The sequence below is a fragment of the Mesoplodon bidens genome, assembly GCF_964165515.1.
Source record: "Mesoplodon bidens genome assembly, chromosome: 14".
NCBI lineage: Eukaryota > Metazoa > Chordata > Mammalia > Artiodactyla > Ziphiidae > Mesoplodon > Mesoplodon bidens.
The window spans coordinates 57,622,841-57,645,041 of NC_138170.1; the positions used below are offsets into that span (position 1 = coordinate 57,622,841).

General features: G+C 41.6%; 1 protein-coding gene and 1 long non-coding RNA gene across 5 annotated transcripts in view; one reads left to right on the forward strand and one right to left on the reverse strand.

The window, feature by feature from the left end:
- The window catches only part of LOC308627404, a 118,258-nt gene extending 115,460 nt beyond the window's left edge, over nucleotides 1-2,798 (reverse strand). For 2 of the 3 annotated variants that reach the window (XR_014017401.1, XR_014017402.1), the window contains exon 1: nucleotides 1,495-1,735. This is a non-coding gene — a long non-coding RNA (uncharacterized lncRNA). Of the gene's footprint in view, nucleotides 1-1,494; nucleotides 1,736-2,461 lie in introns of those variants that run through there. The other variant, XR_014017400.1, reaches the window with a different exon arrangement.
- The window catches only part of MAP4K3 (mitogen-activated protein kinase kinase kinase kinase 3), a 202,088-nt gene continuing 181,740 nt past the window's right edge, over nucleotides 1,854-22,201 (forward strand). For both annotated transcript variants that reach the window (XM_081253508.1, XM_081253509.1), the window contains exon 1: nucleotides 1,854-2,235. In XM_081253508.1, coding sequence (XP_081109634.1) covers nucleotides 2,140-2,235 — 96 coding nt within the window. In that variant the 5' untranslated portion in view covers nucleotides 1,854-2,139. The remainder of the gene's footprint in view (nucleotides 2,236-22,201) is intronic.

Consider the following 22,201-nt stretch of genomic DNA (forward strand, 5'->3'; position numbering starts at 1 on the left):
CAAAGTTATCTGCACAGATGATAATCCTCGCAAACAAAACAGTGAAACCATTAGAACTTTCTTGTGCAGCATTCAATCCTGAGAATTTGGCTTTCCAGCATTAAAAAGGCAGAAAAAGAGAGCAGAACTGGTTCCTATTTGAGATAGTTTATTAGGTCTGCTTATCTGAACCCTGGTCTAATTATCCTCGTGTTTGGCTTAAGGAGGCCAAACAATTCTCCAAAAGTGGACAGGCTGTAAGAAGGCTTGCCTCTGGGCAAGTGCCTTAAACAGGCAAAAAACAGGGTCCTTAGCCATGGAATAATATTTATAGTCAGGAGTTTAATTCTCAAGATACCAGAGTCTTTTAAGGTCGATCCATCTAGAAGAAACCCAATGATAAGCATTCATAGGGCAGCAGTGTAATATGCTCCTAGTACTGATGCTTTAAAATAATTAAAAACTAGATAATTGAAGGTCTACTTGTATAGGTGAAGAGATGGTCATTTTCCAACATCTTTTAGTCAACAGATAGGGCAAACAACTTCTTTGAGAATTTAGTAAACATGCAATCTGACTGTAGGCAAAGAGATGGAAAAGATAAAAATGTACGAGGCAGTTAACTGTAAATAGTTCGCTTCACTATTATTTCATTATACTTATTTTATATTTAACAAGTTTGATAAGACCTAGTTTTTCGGGGAGCCACGAGGCCTTAGGGAATATTATCGGTCAGAAGGTGTGGTGCCTAAGGGTACTAGAAAACAGCTTCTGAAGCAAAAATCCAAAGCGGTATTGCCGAAGTGGCCATCATCTACCTACTTGATTAAAGCTTTTGGAAATGCCTAGTGGGCAGTTTATTGAGAACAGAAAATTAGCCCTACATACCCAGAGGCTTTCTTGGACAGATAATAAGATTTGAAGCTAGTGTCCACACACATGGGATGCAAGGCTTGCAATCTGGGTCTGAAGCAGGGTGGGGCTTTGGGTAGTTAAGCTGTAGAGCTTGCGGACCATCACAGGTTGACATTTCAGATATGGGAACGGATCTCGTCCACGCTCCACCCTTCACCCCCACCCCACCTCTCCTTTGCAAGGTTGCTAGACAGCTTGCTGGTCCCCTCCCCCATCTTTGATAATCCAGACGCCTCTGGTGAAGGTCAAGCACTGCTTTAGTTCTGGCCTCTGGCTGCCTCCCACGCCCTCCACGCGGAAGGGCTGGCGGCCGTTTGGCGTGTTTTTCCTCCAGAGCTTCCCACGGCCTACCCACTCCACACGCCTCCCTGGCCGCCCTCCTGACCTGTCCTTTTTTGCACCCTGGCAGGTCAACTCCAAGGGCCCGAGTGTCAGGGGTCGCAGCAAGCACAGCTCACTTTTTTCAGGGGATTTCCTCAGGACAACAACCCCTTCCCTGCAATCCCAGAAAGTCTGTGGGACTCGGCTGTGCCCTATGTATAGTTGCTTCTAAAAAAAAGTTCGGGACACGGGCTGTCTTGCAAATTAAAACTATACTACCTGCTTAGGATGGGGACCTGATGCGGCGACGTCAGACTTTGTCGCTGGGGAAATGAGAAGCGAATAGGAGCTCCTTTCTGCCTGCCCCCGCTCCGCGGTCCCGGGGGCAGGCGAGCCTTTTCTGGCACGGCACAGCGGCGGTCGCGCGCGGGTTCCCCGTGCGGGGAAGCCGCGGCCGTTTTGGCCGAGTAGGGCCCGGGGGCCGGGCCTCGCCAGGAAAGAGCGCGGAGCCGGAGCGCGCACGGGGAGGGCCGCGCGCGGGGCCGGAGAGCGATCCCTCCGTGCTCGCGGCTGCGCAGTCGGGCGGGAGCCGGGAAAGGGGAGGAGGGTGGAGGAGCCGGAGTAAGGGGAGGGGGAGGAGCGGCGAAGGCGGAAGCCATGTTGGAGTTTCACCCCGAGCGAGGGGCTGCGAGCGTCGTCGGCTCCGTGTGGGTGTGACCCGGGTTCGGCGCCGCGGCGGGCTGCGGGGGGCGGGGACGGTTAGGCCGGTCGTCGTCGTCCGCGGCGGCGGCCGCAGCGTGGAGCCGGGCGATTGTGACCGCCGGGGGAGCAGGGGGCCCGCCGCGGCTCCCACTCTCCGTGTGGCCCCCTGAGCGCCCCCCCTCCCCTGCCCGGGAGGGAGGCGGGGGGCACCCGGGGCCCGCCATGAACCCCTGCTTCGATCTGTCCCGCCGGAACCCTCAGGAGGACTTCGAGCTGATTCAGCGCATCGGCAGCGGCACCTACGGCGACGTCTACAAGGTGAGGGCGAGGGGCCGCGCGCCGCTGAGGCTGTGGGGCGCTGACCCGCCGCGGGGAGGGCGAGGAGCGCCGGCGAGTCGGGGCGCCCGAGTCTGCGCTGCCTGTCGGCGGGAGTCGCTGGCGCCCGGGAGCAGTGGGCGAGGAGGAGCGGCGGGTGCCCAGGGCTCCGCGACCGTGCAGAGAACAAAGGGCCAAACGTTTAATCCCGAGACCTCCGGGTCCTTACCTGAGCCTCCCCCGGACGCGCATTTCCCGGGAAGCGCTGAACGGCGGCGGCATCTCCGCTCCTCACCGCGCGGAGAGGGTCTGCGCGTTTGTTGCATTGGCAGGGTCAGTGCGACGAGCCGGACAGCAGGGGTTTGGCTTATGTCAAACCTGCATGCTCTCCACGGACCTGGGATTGTTCGCGGTGGGTTGGCAAATGCTGCCCACCAGACCCGGCAATAGTCATTTCACTGGGCAGCGTCCATCGACAGCCCCTCAACCTTTAGCCTCCTAGCATCCGCATACCAGTTTCTTTTAATTTTCCAAGTAATGACTTTCTTTTGTAAAAGAGATCTGGTTAGCATGACTTCTTTCTTCCTTCCTCCGTTCCTCCCTTCCTCTCTCCCTTTCTTTCTCCCTTTCTCTCTCTCTTTCTTTCTTTCTTCCCCTCCCCTCCCTTCTTTCCTTCTTTTTTTCTTTCGAAAGAGCAACTTTTTCTCCAACTCGAATTGGACTGTGATGCCTTATTAAACTTGTTTTTGTCAGGGACACATAGGATTCAGCTTTTTTTTTTTTATATGTAAGTGAATTGAATACGTAGGAAAGGTACTGGTTTGGCAAGGTTAGAATTCAAAGCCCATTAGTAGCATAGCATTCCTGTTGTAGAGGGACCACTTCTAAATGTGGCAGATAAATCATGCTTCTCTGGCCAGCTCAACTCTTGGCCTCACAGAGACTGCCAAGAAGAGCAGGCTTGTGCCAAATGTGGCAGCACTCTTGATTTGGTTGTGTATCTTCTTACTGGTAACTGAAGTGGAACTCCGCCTGTTTCACGTAACACCTGAGGATGCACAAAGGAACTTAACTTTACTTTGGAAAGTTGAGTCTTAACTTTATTTTGCCCACCTTTAAGCAGTAGGTTTTTACTTTTACTTCACTTGTAACGCATATGGTAACTTAGATATTTAATACAGTGCAGCCAGTATTCTGCATTAGTCTTGTTTTGTGGATGATTTGCTTTCCATCAGTTATATCACCACTTTTCTCCATAGACAACACAGGTGTCTATGTTGTCACCTATGTGACACACCTACTGTGTGTAAGGTACTGTGCATCTATCTAAGCACTTGGGTTGTAGCGCTAAAAGAGAGACATGTTCCCAAGTCTTACTTGTTTATATTTTTTGGACAAGAACAACATTAAACAACCATTTAAATAATTATTTTATTGATTTCTTCGTGCTGCAGAGAGGAGAGGATTAGGATTAGGGTTAGGAGAGCGTATAACAGGAGGACTTCAGCTCCTCTGGGGAGTCAGAGGCAATGAGGAGAGGGAATTATGCCAGATAGAGGAAGCATGATCTGTGCAGGCTTGGAGGCCCCAAGGAACAGGGTGAGGATTTGAAAGAAGGCCTATGTGGCCTCAGTAGCCAGAGAGGGAGGATGACCCTAGATCATGCAGGCCTCTTTGGTCTTGTAAGGAGGTGGGACTTCTCTTTAGGACAGTAAGGAACCATTGCAGGGTTTTAAGTAGGAGAGTGAAATTAGACTTGAATTTTTACAAGCTTTCAACCTTTACCTACTGCAGTGTGGGGAGTGGAGATGGGGGGCAGAGGTAAAGAGCAGTTAGGAGGCCATTGTAAGCATAACCATTACGGTATTGTGCTTGGAATTTGTAGTGATTGTGAAAGTTGAAGTGAGTGAATCCAGGTAGCTTAGAGTTGGTTAAGGGAGTCCGGTTAGGGCTTCTCTGATGGCACAATGGTTAAGAATCCACCTGCCAATGCAGGGGACACAGGTTCGAGCCCTGGTCTGGGAAGATCCCACATGCTGGGGAGCAACTAAGCCCATGCGCCACAACTACTAAGCCTCCGCTCTAGAACCCACGAGCCACAGCTACTGAGCCCACGAGCCACAACTACTGAAGCCCGCGCACAACTACTGAAGCCCACGTGCCTAGAGCCCGTGCTCCTCAACAAGAGAAGCCACCGCAATGAGAAGCCTGTGCACTGCAACAAAGAGTAGCCCCCGCTCACCACAACTAGAGAAAGCCTGCGCACAGCAACGAAGACCCAACACAGCCAAAAATAATAATAATAATAATAATAATAAATAAATAAATTTTTAAAAAAGGGAGTCTGGTTATATTGAGATGAAAAGTTAACCTTTGATAATGTATCAGGCTTAGGTGGCAGTGTAGACAGTAAGTTCTTTTTCAGTTCTTTACAAGAATAATTGGCCATGTATTTACTATATTTAGAAAAAACAGCTGGTAGTTAAGCCACATGATTAAAACGTAAAAAAATTAGGCCTGTAATTTCCTAAGGACATCTAAGTGCAGTGCAGGTATAAGTTGATTAATCTTGTCATCTGTTTAAAATAATGATAATGGAAACTAACATTTATAGAGTGCTTATTACTTGCCAGGCAGTGCTCGAAGACTTCTCCATGTATTACCTCAATCCTTACAATAGCCCAATGAAAGAGATGCTGTTATTAACTCCATTTTGCATCAGAAGAAACTAAGGCACAGGGAAGTTACAGTAACTTGCCAAAGTTCGTAGGTGGCAAAGCCAAAATGTGAACCAGTTTGCTCTAGCTACTGTGTCCTTAACCAGCATATGGGCAGATAATGTATTATCGAATTTCCAGTGGAGAAATGGAGGCACACACTTAGTTTAGCATGTTAATTGCAGCCACACTCTGAGGTAGAGTGGATCTTTAAGTAGTAGTTAGAATACCTGACTCCTGCTGTGCAGCCAGGCCTCACTGTTTTTGTAGAGTCTGCCAAGTGGACATCAGATAATAGATGCTTGATCCCTGCCTGCCAGACTCTTCTAATATCAGGGGCCCAAAGCAGAGAAACTCTGTGGTTTTTGGCGTCATATCCCGTTTGCTGAATGACCCAAAGCTTAAACTATTTGTATTTTTGTCTGTACATAGTCATGTTCATGCTATAAAGATAACAGATTTTTTTGTATTTTGCTGTTTTCGATTTTCATTATTTATACAAATGGTGTTGATTAGAGAGTAGTGCCTTAAAGAATTTTTTTCAAAAGCCAGTACATATAATTTGCTCCTTAATTTGTCAGTATTTAGGTGCTAAAAATGGAATGATCCGATTAAGTAAATAAGTTAGAGGCCTAATTATTTATAGTCATTCTTAGAAGGTTGGTGTTTTAAGTGATTTTTATTTTGAAAACTGTATCCTATGCAGTGTAATAATATGCTTATTATATTTAAGGTGGCATGGTTTAGTTAAAAAGTACTGAGCTAGGATGTGGAAGATCTAGAATTTATTAGCTCTTTGGCCTTATAAAATCACTTAGCCTCTCAGAGCTGTTTTGTTGTGAAGGTATTATTACCATCATATGCCCTTCTGTTTATGCTGTTGACTTGTTTCACTCAACAAATACGTTTTAATTTTTTTGAGGCCAAAAAAATGCAAATATACATTTCCTCTGCACTGTCTTAAAGTACATGAAAATATAGTTTAAAAAGAAAAGGCTGGGCTTCCCCGGTGGCGCAGTGGTTGAGAGCCCACCTGCCGATTCAGGGGACACGGGTTTGTGCCCCCGTCCGGGAGGATCCCACATGCCGCGGAGCGGCTGGGCCCGTGAGCCATGGCCACTGAGCCTGCACGTCCGGAGCCTGTGCTCCGCGACAGGAGAGGCCACAACAGTGAGAGGCCCATGTACCGCAAAAAAAAAAAAAAAAAAAGGAAAAAAAAAAGAAAAGACTTACATACTTTTAAATGTCCTGTAACTCTGGGCTTTATCTGTCAGGTGAAGTATCTGTAGCAGGTGTTACTCAGGGACTTGGGAGTTGACAGCTAGAAAGGGCTCTGTGGTTGAGCCTCAGGGGGCCCATGAAACCCTTGGAAATTTATAGGCTTAATGTTGTATGTGTGTGTGTTTTTCTGGAGAGATGGCTTTTGGTATTTATTACATTCTCAGAGAGTTCCATGATCCCAAAAAAGAAGAGAATGAATGATCTATAGGTTTGTCACTTGAAAGCGATTACTTGGAGAAGTTAGGTCTTTGTATACCATATCACATTATCAACATTTATCAACATTAGTATGATTTTCACATGCATTATGCTATTTTTTCTCAGGCAGTTTTCCAGTTTAATTTGTATTATTCCTACGCTTAGAGTCTTCATTTATGGATGTTTTTCTAGATTTATTGCTAGAGAGACAATACTAAAGCTAGAGATAGGGTAAGGCAGGGTTGTTTTGAAGTACTGGTCTTCACGTGTTTCTCAGGGAGTATCTCATCTGGTCTTGTGGTGTTAGCTTTGTCCCTGTGAATGACTCCCAGATGCCTCCAGCTTGTGCCTTCTGAGTTTTAGCCCATTATCTCCAGCTGACAAATGGAGACAATGTCAAAAGCCCCAGTAGGGTCAGTTTGTTAAGGCTTGAAGCCTTGGAATCATCTTTTACTTCCAGACTGGACTTCATAAGCATTTTCCAAACTGTGACCAGGGGATTTCCCCGTCAGTCCAGTGGTTAGGACTCTGCACTTCCAATGCCGGGGGCACGGGTTCAATCCCTGGTCTGGGAACTAAGAAGATCCTGCATGCTGTGGGATGCAGCCAAACAAGCAAACAAACAAAAAACTGTGACCAGGATGCTCCAGGGAAAGCAGTACTATGAGTGTATCAGAGACCGAGAAGTTCTATGGTAAAGAAACCTGGTAAACTTTGCTTAACCCAGCAAACTCCAAAGTTACTTGATGATGGGATTCTTCTCTGTAATACTGATTGCTTGTCCTTAGAACTGGTGTCTTGTAGAACATGCTTTGGAAATGTTGATATTGATTTTATCTGTGTGTGTTTGGAAGCCATTCCCTCTGAAGCAGAGGCTGTAATGTGGCTAAGCTCCAAGGTAGCATTCACATGGTGATCTATGTAGAGAGACTCTGAAAGCTGACAGGAGAAAAATTGAAGGTTGGACAGTGAAATCAGGAAATTAATTTGTATGTTCAAGTATTCAGTGAATTATGTGTTGACTTGTTTGTAACTCTGCGTCTCTCATGGTATTCCGATTAATATCATCAAACACTAATTCTTTCATCATAGTCAGGATTTATAAGAACTTTTCTGGAAAACTCAGTTCTGAAACCTCGCCTCCTATGAGGGTCGTGAAGACCTTAAGCATTTAGAAAAGAACAGCTGAAGGAAAATAAAACGTGTATCCGGATTATGCCCATTTTTACTTTCATGGAGGACAGAGTCTAGAGGGACCAGAGGAAGTGGTCCTAAACTTCAGAATGATTGTTTGAGTATTTAAGGTAAATTAAGGTAGAGTTTCCTCGTATCAGTAGTTATTTGAGGTGGAAAATGACAGTGGAACAGATTGTGGGATAATTTCTGTAGATACAAACAGCTTACCTGACTTTGATATGGATCTGATTCCCTAAAGGAGGTACTTACCTCCAAGATTTGATTTGTATGTATATTTACTTGTGAAACAACATCTAATTATTTTGTATTGAGAATGAATAGTTAGTCATTCTCTCATGAGAGTCCATTTAACATTCATCCTACACTGAATAGCTGTAATATGAAAGGAAAGGTCCTAGGGACTGTGTGTGGAGTAGGAAAAATGACAAGACTTGGTACTTTATTTACAGGGACATAAATTGTGAACCTACTTTTAGCTATCATAATTTGAGATCAAAACTGTGTTGATTTCCTCTTTTCTAGCACATTAAATCTCTTACTGGCTGAGAGATTGTCTTGACACTCCATAACCTAGACAACTGACTTCTCTGTAGCACAGCACAGTGATTTTTTTTTTACATCTTTATTGGAGTATAATTGCTTTACAATGGTATGTTAGTTTCTGCTTTATAACAAAGTGAATCAGGTATACCTATACATATATCCCCATATCTCCTCCTTCTTGAGTCTCCCTCCCACCCTCCCTATCCCACCGCTCTAAGGTGGTCACAGAGCACGGAGCTGATGTCCCTGTGCTATGCGGCTGCTTCCCAGTAGCTATCTATTTTACATTTGGTAGTGTATATTCAGCATAGTGATTTAAGACCAGGCTCTGGAGGCAGACTGCCTAGTTTCACCACCCACTAGCCAATTACCTAATCCTTCCCTCTGTGCCTCAGTTTCCTCCGTTGTAAAATGGAGATGCTTAGAAAAGTACTTGAGGGACTTCCCTGGTGGTCCAGTGGGTAGGACTCTGCACTCCCAATGCAGCGGGCCCGGGTTTGATCCCTGGTCAGAGAACGACATCCCGCATGCGTGCTGCAACTAAGAGTCTGCGTGCTGCAACTAAGAAGGCCGCGTGCCACAACTAAGACCTGGCACAGCCAAAATAAATAAATAAATAATAAATAAAGGAATACTTTAAAAAAGTACTTGGGACAGTGCCCGTCACGTCATACTCAGTACTGGTTAGTTGTTGGTAATACTGTTTATTATTATGTATTTCTCCTGCTCCTGTCTTCCTAACCTACTCTGCTCCTCGTGCTGCTGCCTCAGTGGTTTTACACTTGCTGTCTGTGCTTGTAACCCCCCCCCCCATATCTGTATGGTTTGTTTCTTCATTTCCCTCAGGTCTCAGCTCAAATGTCACCTTTTAAGGTGCCTGTTCCTTATCATCCTATAAAAAACAGCTCCTCCCCACTTCTGTCTTTACCAGGGATGGATCCAGATTTTGTAGGCCCTGAACTTTATACAGTAATTTGGGTACCCTCGTTGATAAAACAAATAAATTAGAATAAAAAGGTTGGTGTGAAAGTGAATAATTATTTAGAGTTAGAAAAGATGTCCCAACAAAATGCTGTCACCTTAGAGTCAGGTCCCTTTCTTCTGAGGTCTCTTTAGGCATTTGATCAAAAATGCTGTCATGTAGTGCTTCCTGATAGCCACCGGGCTTCTCTTCCCCACCAGCAACATTCTACGTGTCCCAGTAACTTTCATCCCTCATAGAGGCCCCGGGGAAGTGAGGAGGCCTGAACTGTAAGTTTTATTAGCTTTATAAAAAATTCAGCTTTGCCTCTTACTCTCCCTAATTTTCATTGTGGCACGTATCACCTTATATTTATTTGTTTATTGCCTTTCTTTCCCCGCTAGAGTGTAAGTCCAGGAAGCTGGTGGTTTTGTTTTGTTCATGGCTGTATCCCCAGAACATAGAAAACTGCCTAACACATATTTAGACTCTCAGTAAATATTTGTGGAATGAATAAATGAACTGGCATGAGAGGAACAAACCGTGTGCTACTACCTAAGTTTAGAGGAAGGAAATCATTATTTCTGGTTGGGAGAAATCATAGCAGGTTTTAAAGTGGAGATGACATTGGGCTTGACCTAGATCTCTGGCCATAGTGGGTATAGAATGAATTAAACATTGTGGTTTATTATTAGACCTAAACTAAATCAGTGGGTTTAATGTATCTTCTGCATAATAAGCAATGTTCATAACTTACATACATATGAGAATACTCTGTCATTTTAAAGTAAAGACATTTAGAGACTAGTGAATATATATAGCTATTACATACTGGGTTTTGTTTTTTGAAAATATGATTAAATTGGACTTCTAATCAGGAAGAGGACTTTGTTCACCAATACCAAAAGGCCTTAGATTTGAGAGATGAAATCATGTTCGTTTTCTACTTTTGTTTTTTACAGTTTTTTTGGTTCTGGAAGATGCCATGTTTCAGAGTTCCAGCTGCCTTGACTTGAGATTTTAGGTTTGGATTCCTAATGTGACAGTGTATCACCTCCCTTAGTCCTTAAAGTCTATTGGAAAAATCTTAGCTTTGACCGTAAATTTAGGTATGTCCAAAGAAGACATTTATTTAGTTTGTTTAAACTCTTCTTAGAAACTTGAGGTGGTAAGAAAATTCTTTCTGTATAAATCATCCACCTTCTGCTCAAAGAATCTTCTCCTCATGGCCTATAAACTAAAGTGCACACCTTTTTTAAAAAATTGAAGTATAGTTTCTGTACAATATTGTATTAGTTACAGGTATACAATATAGTGATTCAAAATTTTTAAAGATTATACTCCATTGGTGGTTTAAGCCTGACGTTCAAGGCATTGTCCTATTTGCTCTCTGGGCCGTTATGATGAGAAAGTTTAGATTGGAGGAGGCAGGGCGAGAGGAGGAAAGCAGAGGAGGGAATAGGGGCTGGGGGTGCTTTCCAGGTGAGCGTTTAACCACAGGAGTAAAGGGTTAGAGACTGAAAGGGAGGATTAAGTAACATGGAGACTTGTGTTGGGGAGCATGGAGAAGTAAAATTTGCTAGATAAGGCAGGGCCAATTTATGAAGTTCTTGGAAGCCAGGTAAAATTGTGTAGATAGGAAGTGACAGGATGTTGGGAACACTAAGGCTTTTGTACAAGAAATAATAATGTTGAAAGTGCCCAGGATTATTCTGGCAATCGTAATGAGAGTGGAAGGACAGAAATATCTGTAAAATAGAGTCTGTTTCAGAATCCTTTTGTACTCTTAAAAATTATTGAGTACACCAAAGTTGTTTATGTTAATTATATCTATTGCTATTGACTATATTAGCAATTATACCTGAGAAATTTTTTAAAATATTGATTTATTAAAAAGAATAATAAACCTATTACATGTTAACATAAATGACATTTTCATGAAAAATAACTGTTTTCCAAACAAAAATTGAGTGAAGGAAGTGGGATTGTTGTACATTTTGCAAGTCTCTTTAATATTTGGTTAAATAGAATACAGCTGTTTCTCAGATGTGTTTTTCATTCATCCTATTGGGATATTTTGTTTTGGTTGACATGTGAAGAAAATCTGGTCTCTCACATGTATTTATTTGGAAAAGGAGAATATTTTAACAGCCTTTTCAGGTAATTGTGGGTATTTTCCTCTTATACATCTCCACAACTTGACAATTAAAAGTTAGTTGCGGAGAGAAGATGGCGGAAGAGTAAGAGAGAGAAGATGGTGGAAGAGTAAGACGTGGAGATCACCTTCCTCCCCACAGATACATCAGAAATACATCTACACGTGGAACTGCTCCTATAGAACACCCACTGAACGCTGGCAGAAGACCTCAGACCTACCGAAAGGCAAGAAACTCCCCACGTACCTGGGTAGGGCAAAAGAAAAAAGAATAAATAGAGACAAAAGAATAGGGGCGGGACCTGCACCAGTGGGAGGGAGCCGTGTAGGAGGAAAGGCTTCCACAAACTAGGAAGCCCCTTCACTGGGGGAGAGACAGGGTGGCGGGGAAGAAGCTTCCGAGCCGCGGAGGAGAGCGCAGCAACAGGGGTGCGGAGGGCAAAGCGGAGAGATTCCCGCACAGAGGATCGGTGCCGACCAGCACTCACCAGCCCGAGAGGCTTGTCTGCTCCCCAGCCGGGGCGGGCGGGGGCGGGGAGCTGAGGCTCGGCCTTTGGTCAGATTGCAGGGAGAGGACTGGGGTTGACGCCGTGAACACAGCCTGAAGGGGGCTAGTGCGCCACGGCTAGCCGGGAGGGAGTCCAGGATAAAGTCTGGACCTGCCGAAGAGGCAAGAGACTTTTTCTTGCCTCTTTGTTTCCTGGGGAGCGAGGAGAGGGAATTAAGAGCACTGCTTAAAGGAGCTCCAGAGACGGGCGCGAGCCACGGCTAACAGCGCGGACCCCAGAGACGGGCATGAGACGCTAAGGCTGCTGCTGCCGCCACCAAGAAGCCTGTGTGCGAGCACAGGTCACTATCCACACCTCCCCTCCGGGATCCTGTGCAGCCCGCCACTACCAGGGTCCTATGATCCAGGGACAACTTCCCCGGGAGAACACACGGCGCACATCAGGCTGGTGGCCTCTGCCACCACAGGCTCGCCCCGCATCCGTACCCCTCCCTCTCCCTGGCCTGACTGAGCCAGAGCCGCCAAATCAGCTGCTCCTTTAACCTCGTCCTGTCTGAGCAAAGAACAGACGCTTTCGGGTGACCTACACGCAGAGGCGGGGCCAAATCCAAAGCCGAACCTCGGGAACTGTGCAAACAAAGAAGAGAAAGGGAAATTTCTCCCAGCAGCCTCAGAAGCAGCAGATTAAAGCTCCACCATCGACGTGATTTACCCTGCATCTGTGGAATACCTGAATAGATAACAAATCATCCCAAATTGAGGAGGTGGATTTTGGGAGCAAGATATATTATTTTTTCCCCTTTTCCTCTTTTTGTGAGTGTGTATGTGTATGCTTCTGTGTGAGATTTTGTCTGTATAGCTTTGCTTTCACCATTTGTCCTAGGGTTCTGTCCGTCCGTTTTTTTCTTTTTTTACTTTTTAAAATTTTTTTCTTAATAATTATTTTTTATTTTAATAACTTTATTTTATTTTATCTTATTTTATTTTATTTTATCCTCTTTCTTTCTTTCTATTTTTTCTCCCTTTTATTCTGAACCGTATGGATGAAAGGCTCTTGGTGCTCCAGCCAGGCGTCAAGGCTGTGCCTCTGAGGTGGGAGAGCCAACTTCAGGACACTGGTCCACAAGAGACTTCCCAGCTCCACGTAATATCAAACAGTGAAAATCTCCCAGAGATCTCCATCTCAACACCAAGACCCAGCTCCACTCAACGACCAGCAAGCTACAGTGCTGGACACCCTATGCCAAACAACTAGCAAGACAGGAACACAGCCCCATCCAAGAGAGGCTGCCTAAAATCATAATAAGGCCACAAACACCCCAAAACACACCACCAGACGAGGACCTGACCACCAGAAAGACAAGATCCAGCCTCATCCACCAGAACACAGGCACTAGTCCCCTCCACCAGGAAGCCTACACAACCCACTGAACCAACCTTAGCCACTGGAGACAGACACCAAAAACAACGGGAACTACGAACCTGCAGCCTGCAAAAAGGAGGCCCCAAACACAGTAAGATAAGCAAAATGAGAAGACAGAAAAACACACAGCAGATGAAGGAGCAAGGTAAAAACCCACCAGACCTAACAAATGAAGAGGAAATAGGCAGTCTACCTGAAAAAGAATTCAGTATAATGATAGTAAAGATGATCCAAAATCCTGGAAATACAATAGAGAAAATGCAAGAAACATTTAACAAGGACCTAGAAGAACTAAAGAGGAAAGAAGCAACGATGAACAACACAATAAATGAAATTAAAAATACTCTAGATGGGATCAATAGCAGAATAACTGAGGCAGAAGAACAGATAAGTGACGTGGAAGATAAAATAATGGAAATAACTACTGCAGAGCAGAATAAAGAAAAAAGAATGAAAAGAAATGAGGGCAGTCTCAGAGACCTCTGGGATAACATTAAATGCACGAACATTTGAATTATAGGGGTCCCAGAAGAAGAAGAGAAAAAGAAAGGGACTGAGAAAATATTTGAAGAGATTATAGTTGAAAACTTCCCTAATATGGGAGAGGAAATAGTTAATCAAGTCCAGGAAGCACAGAGAGTCCCATACTGGATAAATCCAAGGAGAAACAATGCCAAGACACATATTAATCAAACTATCAGATATTAAATACAAAGAAAACATATTAAAAGCAGCAAGGGAAAAACAAATAACACACAAGAGAATCCCCACTAGGTTAACAGCTGATCTTTCAGCAGAAACTCTGCAAACCAGAAGGGAGTGGCAGGACATACTTAAAGTGATGAAGGAGAAAAACCTACAACCAAGATTACTCTACCCAGCAAGGATCTCATTCAGATATGCTGGAGAAATTTAAACCTTTACAGACAAGCAAAAGCTGAGAGAGCTCAGCACCACCAAACCAGCTTTACAACAAATGCTAAAGGAACTTCTCCAGGCAAGAAACACAAGAGAAGGAAAAGACCTACAATAACAAACCCAAAACAATTAAGAAAATGGGAATAGGAACATACATATCGATAATTACCTTAAATGTAAGTGGATTAAATGCTCCCACCAAAAGACACAGGTTGGCTGAATGGACACAGAAAAAAAGACCTGTATATATGCTGTCTAAAAGAGACCCACTTCAGACCTAGGGACACATACAGACTGAAAGTGAGGGGATGGAAAAAGATATTCCATGCAAATGGAAATCAAAAGAAAGCTGGAGTAGCAATTCTCATATCAGACAAAATAGAGTTTAAAATAAAGACTATTACAAGAGACAAAGAAGGACACTACATAATGATCAAGGGATCGATCCAAGAAGAAGATATAACAATAGTAAATATTTATGCACCCAGCATAGGAGTACCTCAATACATAAGGCAAATAAAAGGGGAAATCAACAGTAACAAAATCATACTAGGGGACTTTAACATCCCACTTTCACCAATGGACAGATCAGCCAAAATGAAAATAAATAAGGAAACACAAGCTTTAAATGATACATTAAACAAGATGGACTTAATTAATATTTATAGGACATTCCATCCAAAAACAACAGAATACACATTTTTCTCCAGTGCTCATGGAACATTCTCCAGGATAGATCATATCTCGGGTCACAAATCAAGCCTTGGTAAATTTAAGAAAATTGAAATCGTATCAAGTATCTTTTCCGACCACAGTGCCATGAGACTAGATATCAATTACAGGAAAAGATCTGTAAAAAATACAAACACATGGAGGCTAAACAATACACTACTTAATAACGAAGTGATCACTGAAGAAATCAAGAGGAAATTAAAAAATACTTAGAAACAAATGACAATGGAGATACGACGACCCAAAACCTATGGGATGTAGCAAAAGCACTTCTAAGAGGGAAGTTTATAGCAATACAATCCTACCTTAAGAACCAGGAAACATCTCAAATAAACAACCTAACCTTGCACTTAAAGCAATCAGAGAAAGAAGAAGAAAAAAAACCCAAAGTTAGCAGAAGGAAAGAAATCATACAGATCAGATCAGAAATAAATGAAAAAGAAATGAAGGAAACAATAGCAAAGATCAATAAAACTAAAAGCTGGTTCTTTGAGAAGATAAACAAAATTAATAAACCATTAGCCAGACTCATCAAGAAAAAAAGGGAGAAGACTCAAATCAATAGAATTAGAAATGAAAAAGGAGAAGTAACAACTGACACTGCAGAAACACAAAGGATCATTAGAGCTTACTACAGGCAGCTGTATGCCAATAAAATGGACAACCTGGAAGAAATGGACAGTCTTAGAAATGCACAACCTGCCGAGACTGAACCAGGAAGAAATAGAAAATATGAACAGACCAATCACAAGCACTGAAATTGAAACTGTGATTAAAAATCTTCCAACAAACAAAAGCCCAGGACCAGATGGCTTCACAGGCGAATTCTTTCAAACATTTAGAGAAGAGCTAACACCTATCCTTCTCAAACTCTTCCAAAATATACCAGAGGAAGGAACACTCCCAAACTCATTCTACGAGGCCACTATCATTCTGATACCAAAACCAGACAAAGATGTCACAAAGAAAGAAAACTACAGGCCAATATCACTGATGAACATAGATGCAAAAATCCTCAACAAAATACTAGCAAACAGAATCCAACAGCACATTAAAAGGATCATACACCATGATCAAATGGGGTTTATTCCAGGAATGCAAGGATTCTTCAATATATGCAAATCAATCAGTGTGATACACCATATTAACAAATTGAAGGAGAAAAACCATATGATCATCTCAATAGATGCACAGAAAGCTTTCAACAAAATTCAACACCCATTTATGATAAACACCCTGCAGAAAATGGGCATAGAGGGAAATTTCCTCAACATAATAAAGGTCATATATGACAAACCCACAGCCAACATCGTCCTCAATGGTGAAAAACTGAAAGCATTTCCACTAAGATCAGGAACAAGACAAGGTTGCCCATTCTCACCACTCTTATTCAACATAGTTTTGGAAGTTTTAGCAACAGCAATCAGAGAAGAAAAGGAAATAAAAGGAATCCAAATTGGAAAAGAAGTAAAGCTGTCACTGTTTGTTGATGACATGGTATTATACATAGAGAATCCTAAAGATTCTACCAGAAAACTACTAGAGCTAATCATTGAATTTGGTAAAGTAGCAGGATGCAAAATTAATGCACAGAAATCTCTGGCATTCCTATACACTAATAATGAAAAGGCTGAAAGTGAAATAAAGAAAACACTCCCATTTACCATTGCAACAAAAAGAATAAAATATCTAGGAATCAACCTACCTAAGGAGACAAAACACCTGTATGCAGAAAATTATAAGACACTGATGAAAGAAATTAAAGGTGATACAAATAGATGGAGAGATATACCATGTTCTTGGATTGGAAGAATCAACATTATGAAAATGACTCTACTACCCAAAGCAATCTACAGGTTCAATGCAATCCCTATCAAACTACCACTGGCACTTTTCACAGAACTAGAACAAAAAATTTCACAATTTGTATGGAAACACAAAAGACCCCGAATAACCAAAGTAATCTAGAGGACGAAAAATGGAGCTGGAGGAATCAGGCTCCCTGACTTCAGACTCTACTACAAAGCTATAGTAATCAAGACAGTATGGTACTGGCACAAAAACAGAAATATAGATCAATGGAACAGGATAGAAAGCCCAGAGATAAACCCACGCACATATGGTCACCTTATCTTTGATAGAGGAAGCAAGAATATACAGTGGAGAAAAGACAGTCTCTTCAATAAGTGGTGCTAGGAAAACTGGACAGGTACATGTAAAAGTATGAAATTGGAACACTCCTAAAACCATACACAAAAATAAGCTCAAAATGGATTAAAGACCTAAATGTAAGGCCAGACACTATCAAACTCTTAGAGGAAAACATAGGAAGAACATTCTTTGACATAAATCACAGCAAGATCCTTTTTGACCCACCTCCTAGAGAAATGGAAGTAAAAACAAAAGTAAACAAATGGAACCTAATGAAACTTCAAAGCTTTTGCACAGGAAAGGAAACCATAAACAAGACCAAAAGACAACCCTCAGAATGGGAGAAAATATTTGCAAATGAAACAACTGACAAAGGATTAATCTCCAAAATTTACAAGCAGCTTTTGCAGCTCAATAACAAAAAAACAAACAACCCAATCCAAAAATGGGAAGAAGACCTAAATAGACATTTCTCCAAAGAATATATACAGATTGCCAACAAACACGTGTAAGAATGCTCAACATCATTAATCATTAGAGAAATGCAAATCAAAACTACAATGAGGGGCTTCCCTGGTGGCGCAGTGGTTGGCAGTCTGCCTGCCGATGCAGGGGGCATGGGTTCGTGCCCCGGTCCGGGAGGATCCCACATGCAGCGAAGCAGCTGGGCTCATGAGCCATGGCCGCTGAGCCTGTGCGTCTGGAGCCTGTGCTCCACAACGGGAGAGGCCACAACAGTGAGAGGCCCGCATACTGCCAAAAAAAAAACCAAAAAACAAACCTACAATGAGATGATATCTCACACTGGTCAAAATGGCCATAATCAAAAAATCTAGAAACAATAAATGCTGGAGAGGGCGTGGAGAAAAGGGAACACTCTTGCACTGTTGGTGGGAATGTAAATTGATACAGCCACTATGGAGAACAGTATGGAGGTTCCTTAAAAAACTATAGATGGAACTACCATATGACCCAGCAATCCCACTACTGGGCATATACCCTGAGAAAACCATAATTCAAAAAGAGTCACGTACCAAAATGTTCATTGCAGCTCTATTTACAATAGCCAGGACATGGAAGCAACCTAAGTGTCCATTGACAGATGAATGGATAAAGAAGATGTGGCACATATATACAATGGAATATTACTCAGCCATAAAGAGAAAAGAAATTGAGTTATTTGTAGTGAGGTTGATGGACCTAGAGTCTGTCATACAGAGTGAAGTAAGTCAGAAAGAGAAAAACAAATACCGTATGCTAACACATATATATGGAATGTAAGAAAGAAAGAAAAAAAAAAGGTCATGAAGAGCCTAGGGCTAAGACAGGAATAAAGACAGACCTACTAGAGAATGGACTTGAGCATATGGGGAGGGGGAAGGATAAGCTGTGTCAAAGTGAGAGAGTGGCATGGACATATATACACTACCAAACGTAAAATAGATAGCTAGTGGGAAGTAGCCGCATAGCACAGGGAGATCAGCTCGGTGGTTTGTGACCACCTAGAGGTGTGGGATAGGGAGGGTGGGAGGGAGGGAGACACAAGAAGGAAGAGATATGGGAACATATGTATATGTATAACTGATTCACTTTGTTATACAGCAGAAACTAACACACCATTGTAAAGCAATTATACTCCAATAAAGATGTTAAAAAAAAAAAAGTTAGTTGCAATGTAGAATCCAAGACCTACCAGTATGGTAAAACACTTATTATTGGTCTCTGACTTAAAATGGATCATTTTTACCCACGTGTGATTTTTTTAACATCATGCATTGGTCATTTGGAAAATATGGATTCATGATGTTATCCAGATCTTCCCAACGTTGCCGTGTTTCATTACACAATATTGTAAATCATCACTCATCTCATCAGAAAAATCTTAAAGTATTGATGGTAGATACAAGTTTTCCAAGATTCAAATTTCTCTTTGAAAGTGCTAAGTGCATCACATGCAGCAAATACTGTTGTTTTTCATTGAACTGACAGGTTCATTTAGTTTATTTTCAAGAAAATGTCAGATACCTAACCATGAATAATCATGGTTTGTCAGCTGTTCTCTCAAGTAAAAACAGTGTTCTGTGGAAAAAGTGGCTTCGGTTTGCAACTCAATCACTAGTGCTGTTCTTTGAGATAAACCAGTGTACTTGGTATGCAGAAGTGTTTATGCATTTCATCAAATAGAATATTAAAATGATAAGGGTCAAGATTTAATAAAATTAATAATGTTTATGCTTCAATAAGGGCATTCTTAAGTGAAACTGACTTTTATTTTTTCCCAGCGAGTGCCTGGCAGTGAAGAATACACTTGGCTACTATACATTGTGGGTCTGCTGCCTTGATTTGTGCTAAGGCACCAGCCGTTTTACCACCATTGCTTTTGTATTATTAGTACAAATGTCAACACAGTGAAAGGGGGCCAATAAAATTTCAGTATTATTATGAAAATAGTTTTGACTTTTCAGACCCTCAGAAAGGAATCCCAGGGACCTCCACAGTTCTCCTCCACAGAACTGTGCTAGAAGATTATGTGGAGTAAGCTAAGGGTAAGGTAAGTGGTGATGGATCAGACAAGGCAAACAGTAGTGAAGAGCAGAAAGGAAGAACAGATAGGTGAGAAGCATCTTGGAGAGAAATTCGACAAGGCTTTGTGGAGAAATACAGGGATGGAGAGAGATGATTCAGAGAGGACTTAACAATTTTAAGCCTGATTGAGGAGCACGTAGTGGTGCTTTATAAATACTTGTTTAAATCAATTAATAGTGGGAGAATGGCATCAGTTACAAAGACAGTAAAGTTGAGAAGGGGGAGCTCTGATGGAGTTTGGATTTTCTGTTAGAAAATAGGTATCTGTGAGGGTTTTTTTTTTCATTATTTTCTTACTGTGGTTACTCTGAAGAAACAGTAGTAATAATTACTTCCCTTCATTTTTCTGTGGAGAATAACAATTCTTTAACAGTGTCTTTAGGACTAATAGAGGCTGATAAGAGCCAGAACCTTTCTCCCAGCTCTTACTGAGGGATTACCAGGAGGACGTGCAAAACATGTCCTCCTACTGAAGAAAAATGCTACAGATTGGGAGGGTAATTGGTATAGGGGATTAGTGAACGGAACAGTAAAATATGAGCTAGCTATTTTTATTCTGGCATAAATTTGAAAAGCGTTTTGTATTCTGATTATAACATGTACATTTTTAAAAGAAAAAATAGACAATAAGAAAACTTTAAGAAAATAATTAAAATGATGAGTAATCTTACTCCCAAGAGGTGGATACTCTTAGTATTTTGATGTTTCTTTGTAGACAGATATTTTAGAACACTTGTATGTTGTTGCATATTTTAAAAATTAAATTATGGCTTACTTAGAGTGAATGCATAGATCTTAAATCTTTCAGTTTGACAAATATACAGCTGTGCAACCCATGCCTTTATTAAGGTAGAACATTTCCTTAACCTCAGAAAGTTCTTTTATATCCATTCCCAGTCATGCTGTCCACCCTCTTCTCCCCAGCCATTGCAATCACTGTTCTGATTTCTATCACTATAAAAGCTCTTCTAGGACGTGATATAAATGAATCACAAATGGATTACCTTGGCACCTTTGACAAAAATCAGTTGACAGTACATGTGTAGGTATATTGCACTCTGTCTTGTCCTGTTGAGCTGTTTGGCTATGTTTTCAGCAATACCTCAGTCTTGGTTACTGTAGCTTCATAGAAAGAAAGCCTTGAAATCAGGTAGTGAGTCCTACAACTTTATTCTGCTTTTTCAAAATTGTTTTATCTATTCTAGGTCCTTTATTTTTACCATACACATTTTAGAATCAGCGTTTCAGTTACATGAAAAAGCCTTCCAAGATTTTACTTTTTATTTTAAAGTAATTAAAAACTCATAGGAAGTTGCAAAAAAAGTACAAAGAGGTCACATGGACCCAACACCCAGCTTCCCCCAGTGGTGATATTTTTGCCTAACTGTAGTGCATTATCAAAGCCAGGAGATTGATTGACACAGTGCAGTTAACTAGATAGAGCTTAGTCAGATTTCATCACTTTTTGCATGCACTCATTTTTTTCATGCCTGTGTGCATAATTTTGTGACATTTTATCACGTATATAACCTACTGGGATTTTATTGGGATTATGTGGGATCTGTAGCTCAATTTGTGGAAAATTGAGATCTTAACAGTATTGAGTCCTTTGATCTGTGAATACAGTATCTCTCTACATTTATTTAGCTCTTCCTTAACTTATTAATGTTTTGCCTTTTTTTCTTTTTAATTTATAAATTTCATCCTTCGCCTTTTCTACTAATATTGTAGTAAAAGATAACTATTATGTAATACTTCTTCAAAGTGGTACAGTAATTGTAATGTGAGGCACATTTTCAGTTTTTATTAAAATCTTCACTGTACTAGTGGTGTCTGACTTCCTTTGATTTAACCTTGAACATTTTTAGCCCTGAGCATATGGACTCTTTAAAGTTGGCAAAATGAAAACAGGGGAAATGACTATTTAAAAAGGTATCCACTTCAACTATATTATCTAAAGATTAAAACAAAGTCCTTAGAACCTGATTTGTTTTTATGTATGAGATGTATCTGTTTATTGGTGCATATTTTGCAAAAATTAATATTTTTTGTGCTTATTAAAGGAAAATAACTTAAAGTTTTCTACGTCCTTAAGTGAAAATAAACAACATTGTGCTTGATTGTTTAGGAGATCCTAAAGAATTTCGTTCTGATCTTGAGGAGCTTATGATCTGATTTGAGGAAACAAAATATGCCTAAATGGAACATCTAAAGAACATTTATAAGGCAGTATTTTAGCAATTAAAAGAGCAATCACATGTTTTAAATACTGCAGACATTCAATTTTAAGGGAAAGGTGTGTTGGTGTTAATTTGATAAAGATTTTCTGGAAGAGTGAATCTGATCTGGGAATCAAAGAAATAATGGGGTTTTCATTTGTAGAGAACATTTCATTTATAGAGAACCTTTCATTTGTGCGGGAAGCCATTCCAAAAGAGTAGATATGGATAAAAATACAGCTGTGGGACAGAAGTGGGCAAAGAGATACTAGACATTCTGACTAAAGCAAGGGTCCACGTTTTTGAGATGTGATAGATAATGTTTCAAATATCCAAGATACAAACAAATGCCTGGAGAACGTGCAACTCATTTGATTTAC